This window comes from Battus philenor, unplaced genomic scaffold (genome assembly GCF_028537555.1).
Source record: "Battus philenor isolate CCGP_79_NKW_IND1 unplaced genomic scaffold, ilBatPhil1.0.hap1 SCAF_23, whole genome shotgun sequence".
Lineage (NCBI taxonomy): Eukaryota > Metazoa > Arthropoda > Insecta > Lepidoptera > Papilionidae > Battus > Battus philenor.
This window is the reverse complement of record NW_027181686.1, coordinates 8,518,166-8,537,711: the sequence shown is the minus strand read 5'-3', so window position 1 is coordinate 8,537,711 and position 19,546 is coordinate 8,518,166. Positions and strand designations below refer to the sequence as shown.

General features: G+C 33.5%; 1 protein-coding gene across 2 annotated transcripts in view; it reads left to right on the top strand.

Moving 5' to 3' along the window:
• Mhcl (Myosin heavy chain-like) overlaps positions 1 to 19,546 on the top strand; it is a 253,705-nt gene that overhangs the window by 113,918 nt on the left and 120,241 nt on the right. For both annotated transcript variants that reach the window (XM_068767408.1, XM_068767409.1), the window contains 7 exons: positions 10,260 to 10,442; positions 11,504 to 11,683; positions 12,131 to 12,255; positions 16,269 to 16,406; positions 17,233 to 17,376; positions 18,068 to 18,297; positions 18,713 to 18,863. In XM_068767408.1, the coding sequence (XP_068623509.1) occupies positions 10,260 to 10,442; positions 11,504 to 11,683; positions 12,131 to 12,255; positions 16,269 to 16,406; positions 17,233 to 17,376; positions 18,068 to 18,297; positions 18,713 to 18,863 (1,151 nt within the window). The remainder of the gene's footprint in view (positions 1 to 10,259; positions 10,443 to 11,503; positions 11,684 to 12,130; positions 12,256 to 16,268; positions 16,407 to 17,232; positions 17,377 to 18,067; positions 18,298 to 18,712; positions 18,864 to 19,546) is intronic.

Sequence of the window (19,546 nt, the reverse complement as noted above, 5' to 3'; positions counted from 1 at the left end):
CATTCAATAAACGCTCACTGCAAGACATGGGTCCCTTCCCCCAAAAATCGCCACGATGACGTGTCGGTCTCACGCTGCCAGTGATTTCCCGCGACTATTACTATGTTGTCCCACCTACGTCTACCGGCTCTTGGTCGCCACTCGAGAATCATTGATCAAAATCAATTAATTAATTTGTGTAGAATGTCAGTTTAACAAATACATGAAACATGTCGCCACCATGTGTTCCAGGCGCCTCGCATAAACTATAGAAGCAGAATTTTTCTATTGTACAAAATGTGCCCAATTTCAACCTATTTTTGTTTTGCTTAGAACAGACCCTGTAAGAAGCCCGTAATTTTACATTAATATACCTTATATATTATCCATTAATTATTAAGATAATTCATGGAGCATGATATAAGCAACTTTATTGAGGTTTAATTATTTTTTTGTAAGCGTTGATGATTAATGTAGTAGGTAGATTATTGCTGCGTTATAACGCATTTTTTTACAAAAGATAATTCAAGCTCTAGCAATTATAGTGTTGTTAACATTTTTCAAATTCAGACTCAGCTAATTTACTTATATTAATGAGGCATATTTCATTTCATAAATCACGTACTCTTCTTAGAATTCCTAACTGCGGACGATTACTTGACTCTCAAGTCCCAGTGGTTCAGTATAAAGAACTTATCGATTTTTAAAATTTTCATGGCCTTGAATATTTTAAGAGCAGAAGAAGATTAATGATAAGGACTCATTGTGTCTGATATAAAAAAATTCTGATTAAATTTCTTGTATCGATTGCTTAAGCTTTTCGAGTTTTCATGAGAAACAGATTTACTAATATAATAGATGTTTTAGTACAGAGTTGCTACTTTCTTCTACAAGTTTCGTCTCCATGTGTTTATATTTCTATTGGTCACGCGATAACTTGGAACCACTTTAACGGATTCATTCATATTTTTTATTAACACAAAAAAAAATATATATTTCCAAAAAAAATTTTACGCGCGTTTGACAATTCGTGCGCTGCAAATACATATAGCTGTGTAGCAGATGCGTTGGTCAATATTTATGAAATACAAAATTTATTTAACTCACAATTAAGTCAATAAATACAGTTTCACTGAAATTTGTAACATAAATTATTTAATTTTTTATGTTTAATAATTTTTAATTTATCTCTTTAGAACCCGACGGAATTATACCTACTCGCAGTAAGTCTTTAGGAACTAGTGTTTTATAAATTTAGTTTCTGGTACACATATTCAAAATTCTTAGCAGTTTTAGGATGTCTATTTGTGTTTGTGTTATGAGATGTTACTTTATAAATTTATGTATTTAATTTCAAAATAAAAAAATTTCAATTGCTTAGTAATTGTTTAGTTAATAGTAAAACCAGTCATCAGTGTAAAATAACCTTGGTAACGTCGTCCGGTGTTTGCGCGTGCCGTTCATGGCGTAGTTTTATGCATCGTGAAACCATAACAAATGTGCCCAGTAGGTCAGCTCTCCGCGCTCGTGTCTCGGAGACACCTGCGGAGTAATAAAATGAAGCCGTAAATGCCTCTATAACTGTAGCAGTTTTACCAACGGCGAAGTTTTAGGTTTCCATCTGACTAAATTTGATTTTACAAAGATATGTAAATAAGAAATCACCCACAGATATATTGAAATGTGTTATACGGAAGAAAGCAAAACAAACTAATCAGAATCTTATGAAGGTTACTAACTCGATATAAGTCTTTAGAAAATTAGATCCATTTTACTTGATTCAAGTTAGTTATTATTGTGAACGCATGTTACGCAAAAACAACAATCATTTTTTTACCTAAACTTTTGATAATTGAATCAAAAATTTACTTTTGTTGGTGCTTGTTGGATGTTGTTTGTATAAGTACGTCCATTTATTTGCCTTCGCGTATAAATAAGGAAAAATGTAGGAAAAGCATCATCGTGTCTGCTGTTTTTGATACTCGTAGATTATACGATCGTAAGTAAAGTAAAGAAGGTTTTGGCATTGTGGATATTGAAGGATAACTTAGTATTTACAAAACGAATTAAATTGTTGCTAGCTGCAATATAACAAAGAATTGGGGTTTATATCAACTATTCTCTAATTCTATACTATGTATGACATAGTTTCGTTACGTTAAAATAAAACAGTATTCGTTTGCTGCTGATTTCAACTTAAACTCAAAGTTGAAGTGATATTTCAGCTTAAACCAAGTATTTAACTAGTCTAGCCATGAGTTCTGTTACAAAGAAATATGCAATAACTTCTTAAATAATAAAATTATTTGAAAGTTTTATATGTGATTATGTAGAGTGAAAAAAAAAAATGTTAACGTACTAAACTAATTATTCAAAATGTCCACCCCTAGCTTTAACGCACGCTTTTAAACGGTCGGGCCATTCGTCGATGGATTTTCGAACGGTTTCCATTGGAAACCGTTCGAAAAACACTTGGTCACCGCTGCCTCCAAAGATTTCTTCAGCGACTCAATGTTCGGGTGATGCTTAGAGCAGACCATGTACTCTGGCACAGACCACAATTTATAGTCCAAATTGTTTAAGTTCGTATTAGCCGTAGGTCAAACATCAGTTTTTATGAAGTCTGGAACATTTTCAATCTTATTCTATTTAATGCCCCACTCCATTTTCTAAACAAATAATTTCTAAACAAAAACTACACAATAATCGCGGGAAAGAAACTAAGTTTTTTTAAAGCCTATGTTCGAAATTCAAATTAATGTTTTTTTTTTAAATGTATGTAAACAGCCAGTAACAGAATTTATGGCTAGACTAGGTAGATTCAGTTTTGAAGCAGATAACTGAAATATTTTATTTCTAGAAATTTGCGCAAGCTGTATTGATGTATAAATTGTTCTCCGAAATAAAGATGCCTGGGATCGATGTTTTTAGAATTGCTGTTAAAAAGTGTATGTACTGAACATACAAGTTTTTATAAAGGTCATGTTGTTTGAAAAAAGAAATACTTAATTTATTAACGATGCTATCCCGAAACAGGCTGTCAACATGTTCTGGTAAATAAGACAATGTTTGTTAGATTACTTTGCAATTTTGGAGTTCATTGTACTTGCTAAGAGAAGTGGCGTTCTTACGCAACTGGCGCATCTCAAGTGTTGTTCCCGATGCTCAATCCGACGCGCACTCTCGTTACGCACAAATGTATTCGAGCCCCAATCGATCAACGCTCGCCAAGCAGACTGCCTTTGAAAGTTTCCGGTAGCTAAATATAGATACGATTCGGTTATTTACAAATCAGACGTTATTTTCTTTAAAGAACGTGAATTATGAATAACTCTGTAACGTAAAATAAATCTTACTAAATAAAAATCATAAAATTGATTGACAATTATTAACTCACACTAGAAATAACATTTTTTGTATTTATATTTGTACAGTTTTAAATCTAGGGATGATGCTGAATGCTTGCCGCTTTCAACCGGCTCTTATGAAAAATCAAAGTAGAAATATCCGGCCGTGCTTGTCCTTCGGCTTTCAAGATGATGATGATAACAGTTTTATAAAAAAATTAACTAAAATAGCCTTAAAAATAATAGTCAAGATCTAGACACAAAAAATGTATTTATTATTATAAATAATTCTAATGAAAGTACCAATTGAACTGATTTTTTGAACTTGATATTATGTAGCATGTAATTGCGTTATAAGAAAGCGATAATTAATGGATGCCTGAAACAGCATTAGAGACTCTAGGCCTATTTGAGGATCATTATCATCATCATGTTTGCTATGGAACATATAGCAGGACATGGTCCTCCCGGATAGGTAGATCTTTTATATCGATTGGAAGCGGCCTACATCGAACGTCTTCCAATGACCCTAAGAAGGTCGACTGTCTACCTTATAGGTGGACGTCCTGCTCTGTATTTAGAACTTTAAGGTTCCAGCGACCTGACCTAGTGGCTTGTCCACTGCCACATCAATTCGCCAATTCTCTAGGCAAAAATTTTCAATATATAATAATTTCATCAAAATAATCTTTTAACCTCCATCACCACTAACCGTAATCACCACGATCTTTAATATTAATTTTACTATGTCATAGCTTTGTATCAAAAAAAAAAAATTTTTCACACGTGTCGGATTGCTGACAGCGTCTCCGCCTCCTTGTCAAAATACTCAATAAGAGCTAATTCAGATGAACTTTGGCGGTTGTTGTCTATATATGTTGTGCATAGGTTCTACAGTTTTAAATACTTCACATTAGGCCAGTAATATTCTCCATATAACCCACCGGTAAGGACGGTCTGTAATGCTTCGTGACCCCTCTACGTTCCTCGCAGGATATCACTGTAAAGGTTACAAGGGTTATTGTATTTTTTTTTCATCAATTCTTCGTCCTGTGCCAATGCTTTCAGAAGTGGTAGCATTTGATTACTTCAGAATTTTTAACAATCCAATTGTAGCGACCAATCCAGGACGGCTATTTTCGAATCAAAGCTAAAAGTATGTTATATCGAGTGGTAACTCAAACTCGGTCTCGGGGGCCTTTATGAGTAAAGGAATAACTCGAATAAGTTTACTTTGAAGAGGTTTGTGAAAAGTGTCATTTTTTACGTTCTACCAGCTCAGCACAGTTTTAAATGCCAATGAGCAAAAAGAATTTACCAATTTAAACTATTATATTCTATTTTAAATCAGACATTATAAAAAAAATAACAAACGATTTCTCGATCAACTACTCATTATTTAGTATGCCTGTGTCACGATACTGTATAATTTTAAGCAAGTCACCTTGCTTCAGTATAAACAAGCGCTGTAGGACATTCGGCTCGCCGTCTGATAAGACGCTTTACGACTGTGCTATCTACACCGCTCCCCCTGCAACGTGCCCGCAATGCAGCAATTAATAACACTCGCTGCAGTCAAGTTTACGTTTGACAACTTCGATGTTAAGCTTTGAGACTAAATTATGTGAATTATGGCCAAATTTAATACATCCCATAATATTGAATATTGAAGTAGAGCCTGGGAACGATATTGCAAAATATATTCTTTGTAACTATCTAACTTTAAGGTTTTTAAGGTTGAAACATACCAAACTGTATTACAAAATTTATAAACACATAATAAACAGTGCGCCACATAACTTACACTAGATGAAACACTTGCCCATCACGAGGTTTTTGGTGTAAAATCAATAAATTGTTGTACAGTTTAGTTATTGTTACATTAGGTTCTTTCTATATGTACAACAACGGGCTGTAATAAGAATCTCGTTGCAGTTTACAAGTATATTATGCTGTATAACAATATGTACCTTATTATCATTTCAATCGTAGGACAATCAACGCTGAACATGAAAAAAATTCATGGGGAAGGCCTCGCCCATGGATTTTTAATAAGACTAGTAGGCGGTATTCAGGGTATTCGACCGCCTTAACAAGGTCGCCTGTCCAACTTGTACATTTAAAATGTAAATACCTTTTAGTCCTCTCTCGTAATTAGTGTAGAGTTTGCAAACTTAGTAGGATGAAGTCAAGCCTGCGTTCGAAAATAAATAGCTAAAATATAATCCACATTACTTTGCCAATGACGTAGATTTTTGAAAGATAGATATTCACACAATTTACAAAATTTAATATTACTTTTAAAAACGCTATTTGCACACTATGCAATTTAATGTTCATTTGTCTTGACTTAGAAGAATGATGTACAGCTTATAAAGGTTGTTTAATTTTACTCTTATTAATAATTGCAAATTACCTTTATACCAATGTTTGTTAAAGATTAATACATGTAATCCTGATTATTGAAACACTGACCATATCATACTGTCATCGTAGTTTAACAGAATTTAACATCGACCTTTGCATATCCACCTACATGCTGCGTACATATTATTATTTAAAAAGTTTATCGATTAAATTTGCATTTGAAGGTTTCGTGTATAAAGATCAAGTAACGTAATTATTGTATTGCTCACATGGAACGTAGGAAGCTTAAATAAGAAAAAATCATTATTTCCTATCCCTTTTCGAGTCGAATGTGGGACGACCCGGGTAAGTTGGAATCGTTTGTTATTTTCGGTCGAAGTAAATCTTCAGCGTCAGGCATGTTATTTATTCCACGGGATTATCATGCGATTTACGAATGTGTTCTTTTATCTATATAAAAGAAAATATTATCAAGAATATTATTAAGAATATATTATCTTGTGTATGATTTACTTCTACAGAGTATTATATTATGTGGTATAAATTAGTTTCAATGCACAGATTGAAAATCATGTGATCGTCTAATGTGTAAATATAATATAATATTATCCAAAATTTTGTTCTACCGATTCGGTGTTTTTTATTTTCTTAAGAGGATAGTTCTTTTGAAGGAAATTAAAATTGAAACTTCCAAAACACAAGGAAAATTGAATCACTTTTCCTTGGCTATCCAAACGTATGCCATTAATTACAAAAAAAAAAAAAAAATATCGTACAAGTTAATTTTGTAAATAGTTCAGTGTAACATCGACTTAATGTGGGTAGACCGTGGGACTTAAAATAAGAATATTATGAATTATATAAACAAACTCGCACACGCAATTGTTGTTTTATGATAATGAGACTACGCTGGCGTATTTTAGAGATACTTCAAATAAATTCATTACCTTTCTTATCAACTCTAGACTTATATCCAAAATCAGACTATTTGTGTTGGCCTAATAACTGTAAAAATAAACGCCATTATTACACCGACGTGAGCAGTGGTAGGTACTTAATCGGTAGGGTTTCGATTTTCAGGACACACTCTTACATATAGCTCACATTTTGTGCATTAACTACATGGTTGCCTGTTCCCAAACAAGTTTCCAGAGTAGGCGACAGCAGCTTCTGTACCATTATACCACCACACTGCGATTGCCAACTCGCCTACCAAGCGTGGCGATTACTTTGTGGGAGGCCTAAGCCTTGCGGTGGGCGTCTATGGGCTGAAATGATAACGCCAACATAGACTTTAAACTTCAGTCAGTTATATGACCTAAAAAAGAAAATTTTTACAGGTCAAGTACCTGTTCGATACGTTTGTAACGCGACTTCGATTTCGCCAGTTTATGTAATACGATTTAATTCCGTCAACGCAGTCACACGGTTTGTTGTGCGCGGATAATTAATTGGTAGAACCGTCTGTGAGTCATTCGCGCGGCTTGTGATCGTGGCCATCAGTAATTACTAACGATCTCTTGCTATACCAGCGGTATATCATTAAACTAACATTGTCGTTTTTCCGACGCTTTGAACGCAATGACTTTATGTACTGTATTCATTTGTATTCATTTAGATAGCATTCCTGAGAACCATTGTATTACAAAATGAACTTATCGTTGAAATAATTAAAAGACAATTTTATCTTGTTTTTATTTGTAAACGTTTTAATTTTTATTCTGTATAGATTTATTTATATATGGCACTTATAATTAAATTTAAGATTGATAAAAATAACGTAGTTTTTGTTTCTTCCCGCACATATTGTAGAAATGATCTTGATATAATATTTTAAAAAATAAATTAGTTTGGAATTAATATCAACCACTCGTATTGTATTAACATTATAATGTTCTCGCTATTGGGCACTAAAATAAGAATGAAATCAGTGACTTACCATAAAGTTATGTAAAGAAATATAACTAACGAAAAAAAAAAGATATGGTTACTATTAAATTCGTACTGACACAAAAGTGGCGTTGAGCAGGACATCTAGCTAGGATACAAGGATAAAAAATGAACTTGATAATAACCGGAAAAGAGTGAAAGAGGAGGAAGGCGAAGAATAGGAAAGCTTGGCGGCCTGTACCCAATTTTAAGAAAACATTTTTTAATTAGTCCAATTATTATTACTATAATTAGGACACGAGACTACTTGGCAAGAAGTTGCGAACTTTACTATGTGGATCTAGTATGGAAGATGATTACATGCCATATATATTTCGTGTTTTTAACCAAGAAGACACAGTTATTAAACATAGGGATATAATTACTTCATGAAATGATAGAGTATTACATAAATGTAGCATTGGCAATGGTTAAGACGTACGTAGGTCGACATCCAGACAGTAATGTGTTGAAAGTCATGTCTACGAAATCGCGTATGTCCGCTAATATGTTCTATTAATACCAGTGATGTTCTCGGAGGCATAGAAAGTTGCATCGTTAAGCGTCATTTGCTTAACTTCATAGAGATTCACTGAAGAGGTTTATTTTACCGTACGCAATTGTTAGCGGTGTATACAATCTTAAATGCTTTGCGAATCTACTTTTCGTCACGTGGTATTGGAATAATTTATTATATTGTTATTACTCGGCGTTTTATTTGTAACTTTAGAGATATAATCACAACAATGCATATATGTCGTGTTTTTCTATATACTAGGTCGAGTTCTTTAATCGATATTTTGTATTAATGATATTTTAAACAAAACTTTTATTTTGACTCTGTATTAACAATTGATCAAATAACTTATTTTTTCATAACAAAGCAGTTCATTTTAAAAGATATTGTTATATTTTTATTTTGTTAAATAGTTTATAAATGAAATAATTCTTATTTTCTTCCATTAGGTAAATTGTCTAATGGTCTAATAAATTTTACTTCAATATTTTTATGAAGCTACGGTTCGAATTAACCAATTTTTTAGTGGTCATCTTTGATAAAATACACTGGCCTTATATAACTGTCAATCTCACACTTTCCCTTTCTTTTCTTATCTCGTGTGTATATAGAACTAAAGATCTGCAATAAATTATTATTCATTACTAGAATATAATAACAGTACATTATTTGTTAAATGTTGGTATTGGCGTATAATTTTAAAATTAATGTTTTATTATAATAATATCATTACATCTTTTTTGTTCTAAACATCAGCGTCCCTAATTACAGCGCAGTGGCCTTTAAAGCAATTTTCTGCAAACATAAATTTTGCAGCTTTATAAATGATTGATCATGACTTGTCGCTGACTACTGTAAATTGTTTAATGTGTACATTATGTAATAAGGACACAATGCTACATTTATTACGTAAATACAACGTCTTTTAGACCGGACAGTCGTATTTATGTGGTTATTGAAACATGTGTTTTTAATAGCAGATACTGTTTCCTGGGAATTCTGTTTCTAAAATAAAAACCTTAGTTGCGCACGTACCTAATACGGACTCGTCAACAAAATAACTAGTAATAAATTAACAATGAATTTGGTGTGATGTAGAGGTATGAACGAGAGGTTTAAATGCTAAATCTCTCTATAATCTATCATAGGATTTAGGTCTGTGAAAAATAAAAGACATTAGCTCATTTCTAGAACGGACTTCAAAGCAGTATTGGTAGGATCTTACAAAAGTGGATGCCAACGAATTGCAAATTTTTTTGCAAATACTGAAAAGTTGCGCCAGTTGTTGTGTATCTTTATGGCGATTTCATCTGGATAGAAATTTCTTTAAAATCTCGTTAGATCTTGAGAATGACTGAGTGGCTAAAACCAATACGATTTCAACATCACCTTCTACTCAAGGCAATTCAGAATTAACAGGTATTTTGAGTTTTGACTTGAATTCAAAATTTTCAATTAGGTGCATGCTACTGCTGTAATCTGGAAGTTATTTCTATTAAAAAAGTTACGAACGCTTCGGAAAGACGACCTCGCTATACTTGTACCGTGACGCCTAGTCTTGAGATTTTCATGCGCATATATATTATTACAATTTCCGAACTATAGTGTCACTTTACTGTTAACGGGCTACAGATTAGCTCTCTTTTCTTATTATACAAAATTTTCTATAAATGAGCCATTAGTGTAATAAATATAATTCAGATTACTTTTTTCAATTTATAATTCTGTATATAACTTGCATTTAATACAAAAAACTAACGCCAACGTTTCCAGCAAATTCACGCTGCAATTATTTTATTTGTTGTTAGTAAGTTCTGTGTTTAAGTTTGTAACAAATTCATTACCAGGTCATTAACTTTATTTAATTTTTTTCTTAATGTAGTGTTCGGTGCATCCATTAAATTTGATTCGATGATGCGAGGTGTCTTAACTATTACACTTTATATCTGCGTGTCAGTAGAGTATCGAAGTAGGTTTATCGGTGTGTATGGTTTTAAATAATTATTTTATGTTGTTTTATTTTAAAATTAAACTTTCAAGTACATAAATGTTCATTAAATTTTTAAACTCTATATGTTTGTAATTGGATTATCATTTTAATATGTATGAATGTTCGGCAGGCAAAATCCGAAGAACAGTTGGCTTGCGAGCAGGAATGGTTGCAAGCAGGTCACATGTGGTTGGCCCACCGAGGCGGTTTCACGGCGGTCGTGAGGGAAGGCGACGGCGACGCAGGAAGGGCCAGAGTACGCGTCTTGCAAACTGGGGAATCGCTGCTGGTTGACGAAGATGATCTCGAGAAGGTAAGAGATTTAAATCTCAATATAATTGTACGCAAAATTTAAATGATAAGCTGGTTTAAAATGCTGGACAGAAAAGCTGCTTTTCTTAATTTTTCCTCATGAAACTAGTTAAAATAAAAAAATTAAAATGTGGTTTAGTTTTTGAAAGAGGTTACGATGTTCATTGAAGATATTGGTAAAGAATTCCGCTTAGAGGAATTTCTTGTAAAATAAATGCCTTTTATCTATAAATTTTTTAAGATCATCGTGAACTACTGATAAAATAAGCATCAATATATCAATGCTACGATTGCGAAAAAGCCAAGATCGATCGTCTATCTTTACATAATGAGTTTTTGTAATTTCTACCATCTCGACCGGTTACCGAGTAAATTTACTTACAAATGACTTTCTGTTGGCCGTGTTGCCTCATTTAATTCCCTATGTAATATATTAGTGGGTCGTCAGACGAATTTTAATATCTAACCCGTTAATCTTTGCTTGAATATGTTCTCGCAATCGTGTCATTTATGTTCAACCATTACGTTTAGTTTTCTGATCTTTTGGTTCACATATCAAATTATAATCATTCGATGAATTTTTATTGAGAAATTTCCTAAGGGTTATTTATTCACCCAAACGTTGTTTCATATAGGTGAAGTATCTTTTAAACAAGTTAATAAATGAATATGGAGATTCAAGTTTTCGAATAATTGTTAAAGGTTTTCATGTGGGCCAATAAAAAGAAACATTTAATGCCGAAAAATATATTTTAAATTCGTTGAAGTTATATTGAAATCAGTAGTAAATTTTATAATGATATATATGTATTTACTTCTCTGAAAGTCTTCTCTAGATACATTTTCGATAAAAGATATATGATCTAATCCGCTACGTGGATCACATAATCTTCAGATTTTGGTTCAAAAATTTGTTTCTTACCCGACCATGTTTTCCTTCATCATTTATTTGCTTGGTCGATATGTTTGACATAGCGTAACCTTTTGACAAGTGAACTTACTCTTCATACTACAGATGTAATAGGCTACTGTTATTAAGTAAATATATTTCAATATCTACAGGCAAATCCACCCCAACTGGAGCGCTGCGAGGATATAGCGTCATTGCGCTGCCTCAACGAATGCGGGGCTCTGAACGTGCTGCGGTCGAGATTTGCGGCGGGGCTGCCTCACGCCCGCGCCGGTCATGCGCTCCTGGTACTCGGGCCACCGAGACGGACGGCACCAATTTACACCGAAAAAGTAAAATGTTTATTACCAAATTAAGTAGTAGTATCGTGACCCGTTAGGGTTTTCTTAATAATGTTACACTAGTCAGGTGTATCTTTTACAATGTGTAGAGCGTCATGAAGTCCCTAAATCATGAATACACAGAACCAAATAATTTTTCTACTTTCTAAAAGGTTCTTACACCTTTTAACATAAAATAAAACTATGAAGGTTTATATCTGTATTCGTGCTCCGTGTGCCGATTTGACTAGACCAGGCTTATCAAAATTTCAGCTGTCAAACCGCAACTACTGGACATGGATCACTCCAATAGATTTCTAAAAAAAACACTTGCGGTCTGTATGCGTTTTTCGACAACCGCAACAAGGACTTTTGTACACCGTGGGGATGGATGGGATTATTATTTGCAACCACTAGCCACAAATTAAAATAATTATTAAGAAAATGACTGTGTGTTAGGTGGCAGCCATGTTCCGCGGCTGCCGCGCCGACGATATGCCTCCGCATGTGTTCGCTGCGGCCCAGTCCGCGCACCGCTGTATGCTGGCCTCTAGACGAGATCGCGCAATCGTCTTCCTTGGCAGGTTTGTCGTCTTATATTATGTTTAATATTAATTTAATATTTAAATATAATATTGTATTAATGCCTTAAAGAATATCTGAAAAACCCAAGTTTGATAGAAACCAAAATCAGACTGGTCTTAAACCAGATTACAGAGGTGTAATAGCTTCCTTCAACTTAAAGCTATGAGGGTTCCAAATGCATATCTGAGAAGAACCGATAACTCGGACGAGTTTTTATTTTTTTGTAGTCCTGTTCACTGTATCCGTAACGATATTATCATTTACCCTAAAATAGAATTTTTTAACATGTATTTGTTTAATACATTTTTATATTTATTACACAATAACGAGGAGACATTACACGGGAATACTACTAATTTAAATAAGCCTAGAGAAAGGAATAACAAACTATCTTTACTTCTATTGCTTACCCTAATGTAACTGTCTATTTTTCTTATTGTTACCATTGTCAAACTCATATCTTAAAATCTGATACGTAGAGGAATATCACTTTGAGAAAGTTAATAAAAATGTTTTCTTGTAAGAATCTCGAAGCTCATCATAACTGTCAAAAAGTGAAATTTCAACTGGTTCACTTGCTAATTAGTTTTATAACGTCGATTTTAAAAATTGTCAAATAAATCGAAATGTTATTAAAATCATGTAATAAAAATATGTAATAATGTATCATTTTTATAATATTAAATGAGTTTATGTTTTAACGTCTCAAAAATGTATCTTCATATAAAAACCACCACTCAAAGCGAACGCAATGCATTTAATACTAAATATCTAGTGTCTTCAGTCTGTTCAATAACACGTAACTACAGTTTAATGATCTGCTGAGTAGCGTAGCAGACAGGAAGAGATGTCTCTCATTTCATTGAGACGTTAGAGTATTATATTTCTAACTTTTAACCGGGCTCTGCACGCAGATTTAACTGGAATGTCTAGAACATTAATCAAGATTTCTAGACTTGTACTATAATGAAAAAATATGAAGCGTTTTTATTTAATGATTAGTGATATGCCTATTTCTAATTAAGTGCGATCGTCGCTTTGAGGTAAATGTGTCTTTTATGAAATAAATTTTGTATAAATAAGACTCAACTTCTTAGATATATTTCTATGGTTAATCTTTTACAATAGTATCAGATAATGTTCAGATCTAATAGCTAGATAAAAAAAAATCAAAGATTGTCTGTGTGCTAATGGTCTCTACATTGTAAATGACTTCATAGAAGATTGCACGCCTTGGGAATGATATGTCCGCATCCAGGCTATTATAAATATCGTCTTGCTATGTTTCTCAGGTCTGACGCGTTTATCATCCGAATAAATTGTCGATTTATCTTGACGTCAATAAGAGAAGTAATGTTATTAGTTTGAGTAAAGAATTTTTGAGTTTTGAATATGATGGCGGTGAATAGGGCAACTTTCGACTTCTGTTTTGGAGACAAATCTTTCATTAGGCCAGTCGTTTTATCGCAATTAGTGGTAGGAAAGAATTACGACAGTTATACTTAATATTACCTCTGTTCACGAAATATTTAGGAATTTATTATAAGGTTGAAAATTTCACTTACCATGGCTCTATCATCGGCAATAAAGGATACATTAAAAAAAAAACTACGACGGTGTATAGATATTGCAAAATGTTGCTGCGTCACAAAGTATTGAAATATATAAGAAAAACTGCTACATCATGAGAAATACCGAAATAAACTTCTTAATATATCTATGATCTCTATATTCACTTTGGAGCTCGAAACGTAAACCTTGTAAAGGAACGATCGGTATCGATATGTGATACTAAAGGAAAATGCTTTAAATTCTGTGAACTACATTTCGCACCAAGGAGTCTCTTCGGTGCGATCTCAATATCAAAATCACGTATTTGTCCGTCTACCGACATCAATTATTGCCGTTTTTCGGCCTTACATCCAGGAAAAAAGACCAAAACCTCGAACAACTGATGACGACCGGAAAAGTCAAAGGCAAACGTTCGAGAAGTATTGCCATCAGTTAGTCCGACCAAATGCACTTGTCTCTTGACACGAATCTTTATGTTACGCTTCACGATGCCAAAGATAGAAACAAGTAACGCAGTATAATGAAGATTATTCCGTGTCTAGGCGATCACGACCCTCAGTACTAAGAACAACAAATGTAATACACTCCTTGTGTCAACGCTCCGAACATTCGAGCTTATAAAGAACTCGTATTTACCTTAATACAATGCAATTATCATTACAGTTTCCTATTGTATCATAATTTATAATTTTCATTAACATTATTTCTTGTCAACACCGCTGTTTCATTCAAAGTTCAAGGTGTCCGCAACCTGTTGTATTGTGTGTTATTATTTAACGCGCATTATGTAAAACCAGTTTAGTGAAGAGACGTTATTTAAGAAAGTAACTTAAAAGGAGTCCGAGAAACGTTAACATTAGCAATGAATATAAAATACATCTATCTATTGATACAAAAATGTAATTTAAAATTAAATGTCGACGGTAGAGAGAAGAATTTTCTTTCGAGTTTCGTGTTCAAATTAAGATATGAATTGCCTAAGGTGAGTATATGAGATGTCATACAATACCATAATAAGTAAATAATTATAATACTCAATTAAAGTGGTAGAGTAATGTAAATACTTATCGTTAACTTCACATTGACTGTCATGTTACTCGTATTAAGGTGACAGTGAAGGTTCTTCATCAGGCCACGTCACGATCAGGAGACAGCAAGAGTTGTTATCGCGCCTCTAATTTCTTACTTATACGACAAAGGATTTCCGAATATTTTAAAGCTTACAAAACTATTGATTATTAAATCAATGTACATAAGAGTGGTTATTATTTAATGTGTAAAACATTGAGATCTACCGAAAAACATGACCACTGACGTAGTTCGAAGAATTAATTGGCTGAAGTGGCCGTGGGTGGGGTACCTCGCTCTTGGGACCCGATGGTCGTTGGGGTCAAAAGGTTCTCGAATGGCGATCATCGCGCGGCCAGTGACGTCGCGTTATTAGGCCCCCCTCCAGGCGGACTGACGACATAGTCAAGGTCGCGGGGAGGAGTAAGCCTTGCAGTGGCGTCTACCGTATGATTTATAATGATGAAAACATCCACGGCAAGATTGTAGTTGATTTATTTTACCTATAATGGGTAAAAAGATTTTTTGGTGATACAGTTATGTTGTATCTTTGATCTTACGTAATTTTAATAAATACTACAATTTCGATACTTACTACTCATTAGGCAACGAAAATTACAGAAGTTACATGTTAACCTCTCCAGTTAATATAAAATTTCTATATTATTTGTGTTTTCTGAAATACAAACAAGTAATAAAAACTAGTGGTACAAATGTAATATTTTATAATGAAGTTAAGGAAATTGTGACCATGTAAGTGACGTAGGAAACTTACGAGTATAATCAAAACAACATACTGAAAACAAAAGGAATCTCAACAAGTAGTAACTCCTAGTAAAGTATTGAGTGTCCTGTGATGTCATCTGAATCGAAACAAGCAACTTGGTAAATTTAAAAATAAAAAAGAGGCTTCGGATTAGAGATAGTAAAGGATGTCGTTGACCAAGTAAAACTAATGAATGGCGGCATACACTATAGGTACTGGCAAAAGACTGCGCCTCCTCGGGGAACGTGATCAAGTATTGTGCATTGATTATGAGCGCAAATCTTCAATTTCCAAGCTTCCTTTAAAAAATATCAAAAATGTTTAAGGGATTATATCAATAAAAATCGTGTCTTGTTCCCGTTTTTCCGTTTTATATCGTTCAACAAAAAAGTCTAGAAGTGTATTAGAAACACAGTTTTAATTTTGCTATGGATTCCTGTGTATTTTTTCCTGTTACATAACTATGCCATATTGTAAGTCCTCTTCTGGGGCAAGAATTGTATATTTATAGTTCATAATTATATTCTATAAAATTAAGGTAAATTTTATAGAATAATGCAATTTTTTGTGCAAAGTACCGTAACACTTATTTTTTTTTACTTTTAGATCTGGCTCAGGGAAAACATCGGCTATGCGTCACTGCGTGTGGTACCTTGCGAGTGCATATCCAACCCAGGGTTCGAAACTCACTCCGGACCGTTTGAATGCGGCCTTCGACGTGCTTCATGCCTTCGGATCCAGTCGGTAAGCTTTATAAGTTAACAATTGAAAAAATGTAATTAGTTCAAAATGTAGTTTTCCAAAATATAATGCGCTAAGTGCTTGCGGTATTAAGATAAATTTAATATTTGACGACGCAGCATGGCAACGTAGGTCAAAGCCTACGTAGTCAGTGAAATTACTTGGTTAACAAAAGTATGATGCTGTCATCCATTGGCGCAGTTTTAAATATTTAAGGTTATCACTACCATTAAAACTCTTATTGTCTTATTATTGGTATTTTAGGTTTAATAGATTTATCACGAGAAATATATTAATAAAATATATTAATAAATAATTAATTATCACGAGAAAAGATACTAATTGCTAATTATTTAGTAATAGCTCTCGCTCGATCGCTTCGCGGGGCCAGCGGTGTCATTTGACTGGTCTATTTTTATAAAATCAATTATAGCTCATATTTAACGTACCATAAATACATTACAAGTTTTATAAAAGAGATGTATTTTGACAACAGGCTTATAAAAAAAACTATACCTCTACTCCTCTTGCAGGTGCATTGCAATTTCATAAAATTCGTTATTATTACCAGAGGGTTCGGCAAAATCAATATTCTTGCCAAATTTCATGTTTCTACGCCTTATGGTTCCAAAGATATCGACTTAATATAAGAAGATATATATATATATCTAAGTGATTATATAGCTGAATATATAGCTCTCAATTTATGTATGGTAACAACGTGGTGAGATTTTTAGAAATATTTTATGAATAAAAGAAGATTAGATCAAAGAAACTTTTTACCGAATTATTTATTTAAGATTAAAAGAGATTTTTGATTGTATTGCAGTACGAGCTCAAACCCACACGCGTCACGCTTCGTGTCGCTTACGTCACTAGACTTCGACGGCGGCGGCGCATTGGTGTCCGCCTCCGTGCAGACCTTGCTGCCAGACTTCAGACCTGGACAGTCCCCTCTCAGGGCTTTGCATACGTAAGTAAATGTAACTTTAATTAAGATATATATATATATATATATATATATTTATATATATGTGTATGTATATATATATACATATATATATATATATATATATATATATATATATATATATATATATATATACATATATATATATAAAAGAATGTAACATTTGAGCTTTATCGAATTTGAAAATATTTCTTTTTGAACAAACTTGATGATATATTGACAAAAATACCACTCCTAAACATATTCCAAACACGTAATTTGTTTATAATTTAGTACTTGCTAATTGCTGAATCTCTAGTAATTGGAAGTACCTATACTCTGCCGTTAAACAATTATCTAGTTTGGCAGACTGTACGAAAGAAAAAAACATTATTTTTACTGAAAATCTTATTAAAATTATTACTTATTAATCTTATCTTCTAATCTCTATCTCTCTTATTACTTATTAAAATCTTATTTTGACCATAATTTAAAAAAATTAACTCTTTTATCGAAAAATATATTTGTTTACGATCGAATTATATAATTTGCGAACTAATTTCTGAAAATTATTGTCATCTAAAGGAAAACAGCTTTTGCGACACTCGAAGAGTAAGATTAGATCGTATTGCTCGGCAGCCAGACTCCTTGATTACAGAGCGAATATGTTTACGAATATAGATGTTATTAATAATGCTATTTGTTTTATTTACAGCTTATTCCACGGCTGCGATGGTCGTCTTCGACGAGAATTACTGCTAGATCAGGCGCCTGTGAATGCCCCTAATCCATTTATCAGTAGCAGTGACAAGGCTGAAGCGCCTGCAGAGTTCTCGGCGCTGAAGGAAGCGCTTCAAGCGCTTTCTGTCACAGAGCCTGAGCAAGCAGTCGTGTGGAAGATTCTCGCTGCGATATGTCATTTAGGATGGTCTGGCGTTACCAAAGGTAAAATTGGGGTAATATTGTAAACCTTTTAGTAATATAAGTTGATTTAAGACAAAGAGAATTTTTACACTAAACAGTAAGGAAAAAAATAGTACATTTACAAAATGGCAAATGATACAACGAAAATTTTAAATTAACGTATACTCTGTTCATCTCGTATCCCACGCACCTATGTTGGGACAGTGCTTGGTAGAAAATATATGTCAACTGGTTCCCACCTAGCTGGTTTCTGGCTATAAAAACGCACCATTACAAAGATATTAACAGTAGAAAACGTTCAATGAAACCTATTATTTAAACTGTCAATTTCATCAACAAAATATCCTTAATCGCTTAGATTTCAATGAAAAACTACGGAACAAATGAATAATTCATTAGAAAGAATCCTGTTACTACGTACTGTTCTTGTTCGCAGCGAACGCTGGCTCTGGTTTGAAGTACCAGTTCGGCAGCAGTGGCTGTGCAAGCCGCGCCGCCCGCCTGCTGGGCGTGGGTGTGGACGAGCTTTCCCGCGCGGTGTTTGCTCCCCCGGCGCCCACCTCGCCGCAAACTAACACAGCTTTAAGGTGTGTTTTATTTGTTCAAACTACTTAACGTATTAATCTCTCTTTCACGTAATCGGAATAATCATAAATGTATAATATAATGGTAGAAATTGGATACTTCCGAAAATAAGCGGAAAGACACTCGACGTTACTCCGTCAGGTCTAAATTTTCGGAGGTTGTAGGTTAACATTGTTATATAAATTTAATTTAAATACATCCAAATTACGATAGGCCGTGGAGGACACACAAAAAAAAAGTTGATTTTAAAAAGTAGTCAGATATTCGTTGATTCTTCTTTTTGTTAAATGCGTAATCAGGAAAAGAAAAATTTGTTCTTAGATGCCAAAAGTTCGAAGTGAAAACCTGACGTGATTCAAAATAACTAATAAAACCTTACGTACTTAACCCCGAATATTACTCCTCCCTTTACAATGTCTGTTGATTGATCTTAAAATATAGCGGCACCTATTTATCTGTGTCGTAATATGTAATCGACTATGACAGAATGAAAAAGAATCAGTATATACAGATATATGCAGAGTCAAATGGATATGTACAAAAATGGTAATGCCTAATACACACAAAAAGGTAGTTACATCTTGATTTACTAAATATTTAGCGACATAAATGGTTTTAAATACAAGGGCCATTTAACACAAAAGAAGAGTTTGTTTTATATGGCTCTTGCGTATAAAAAGAAAAA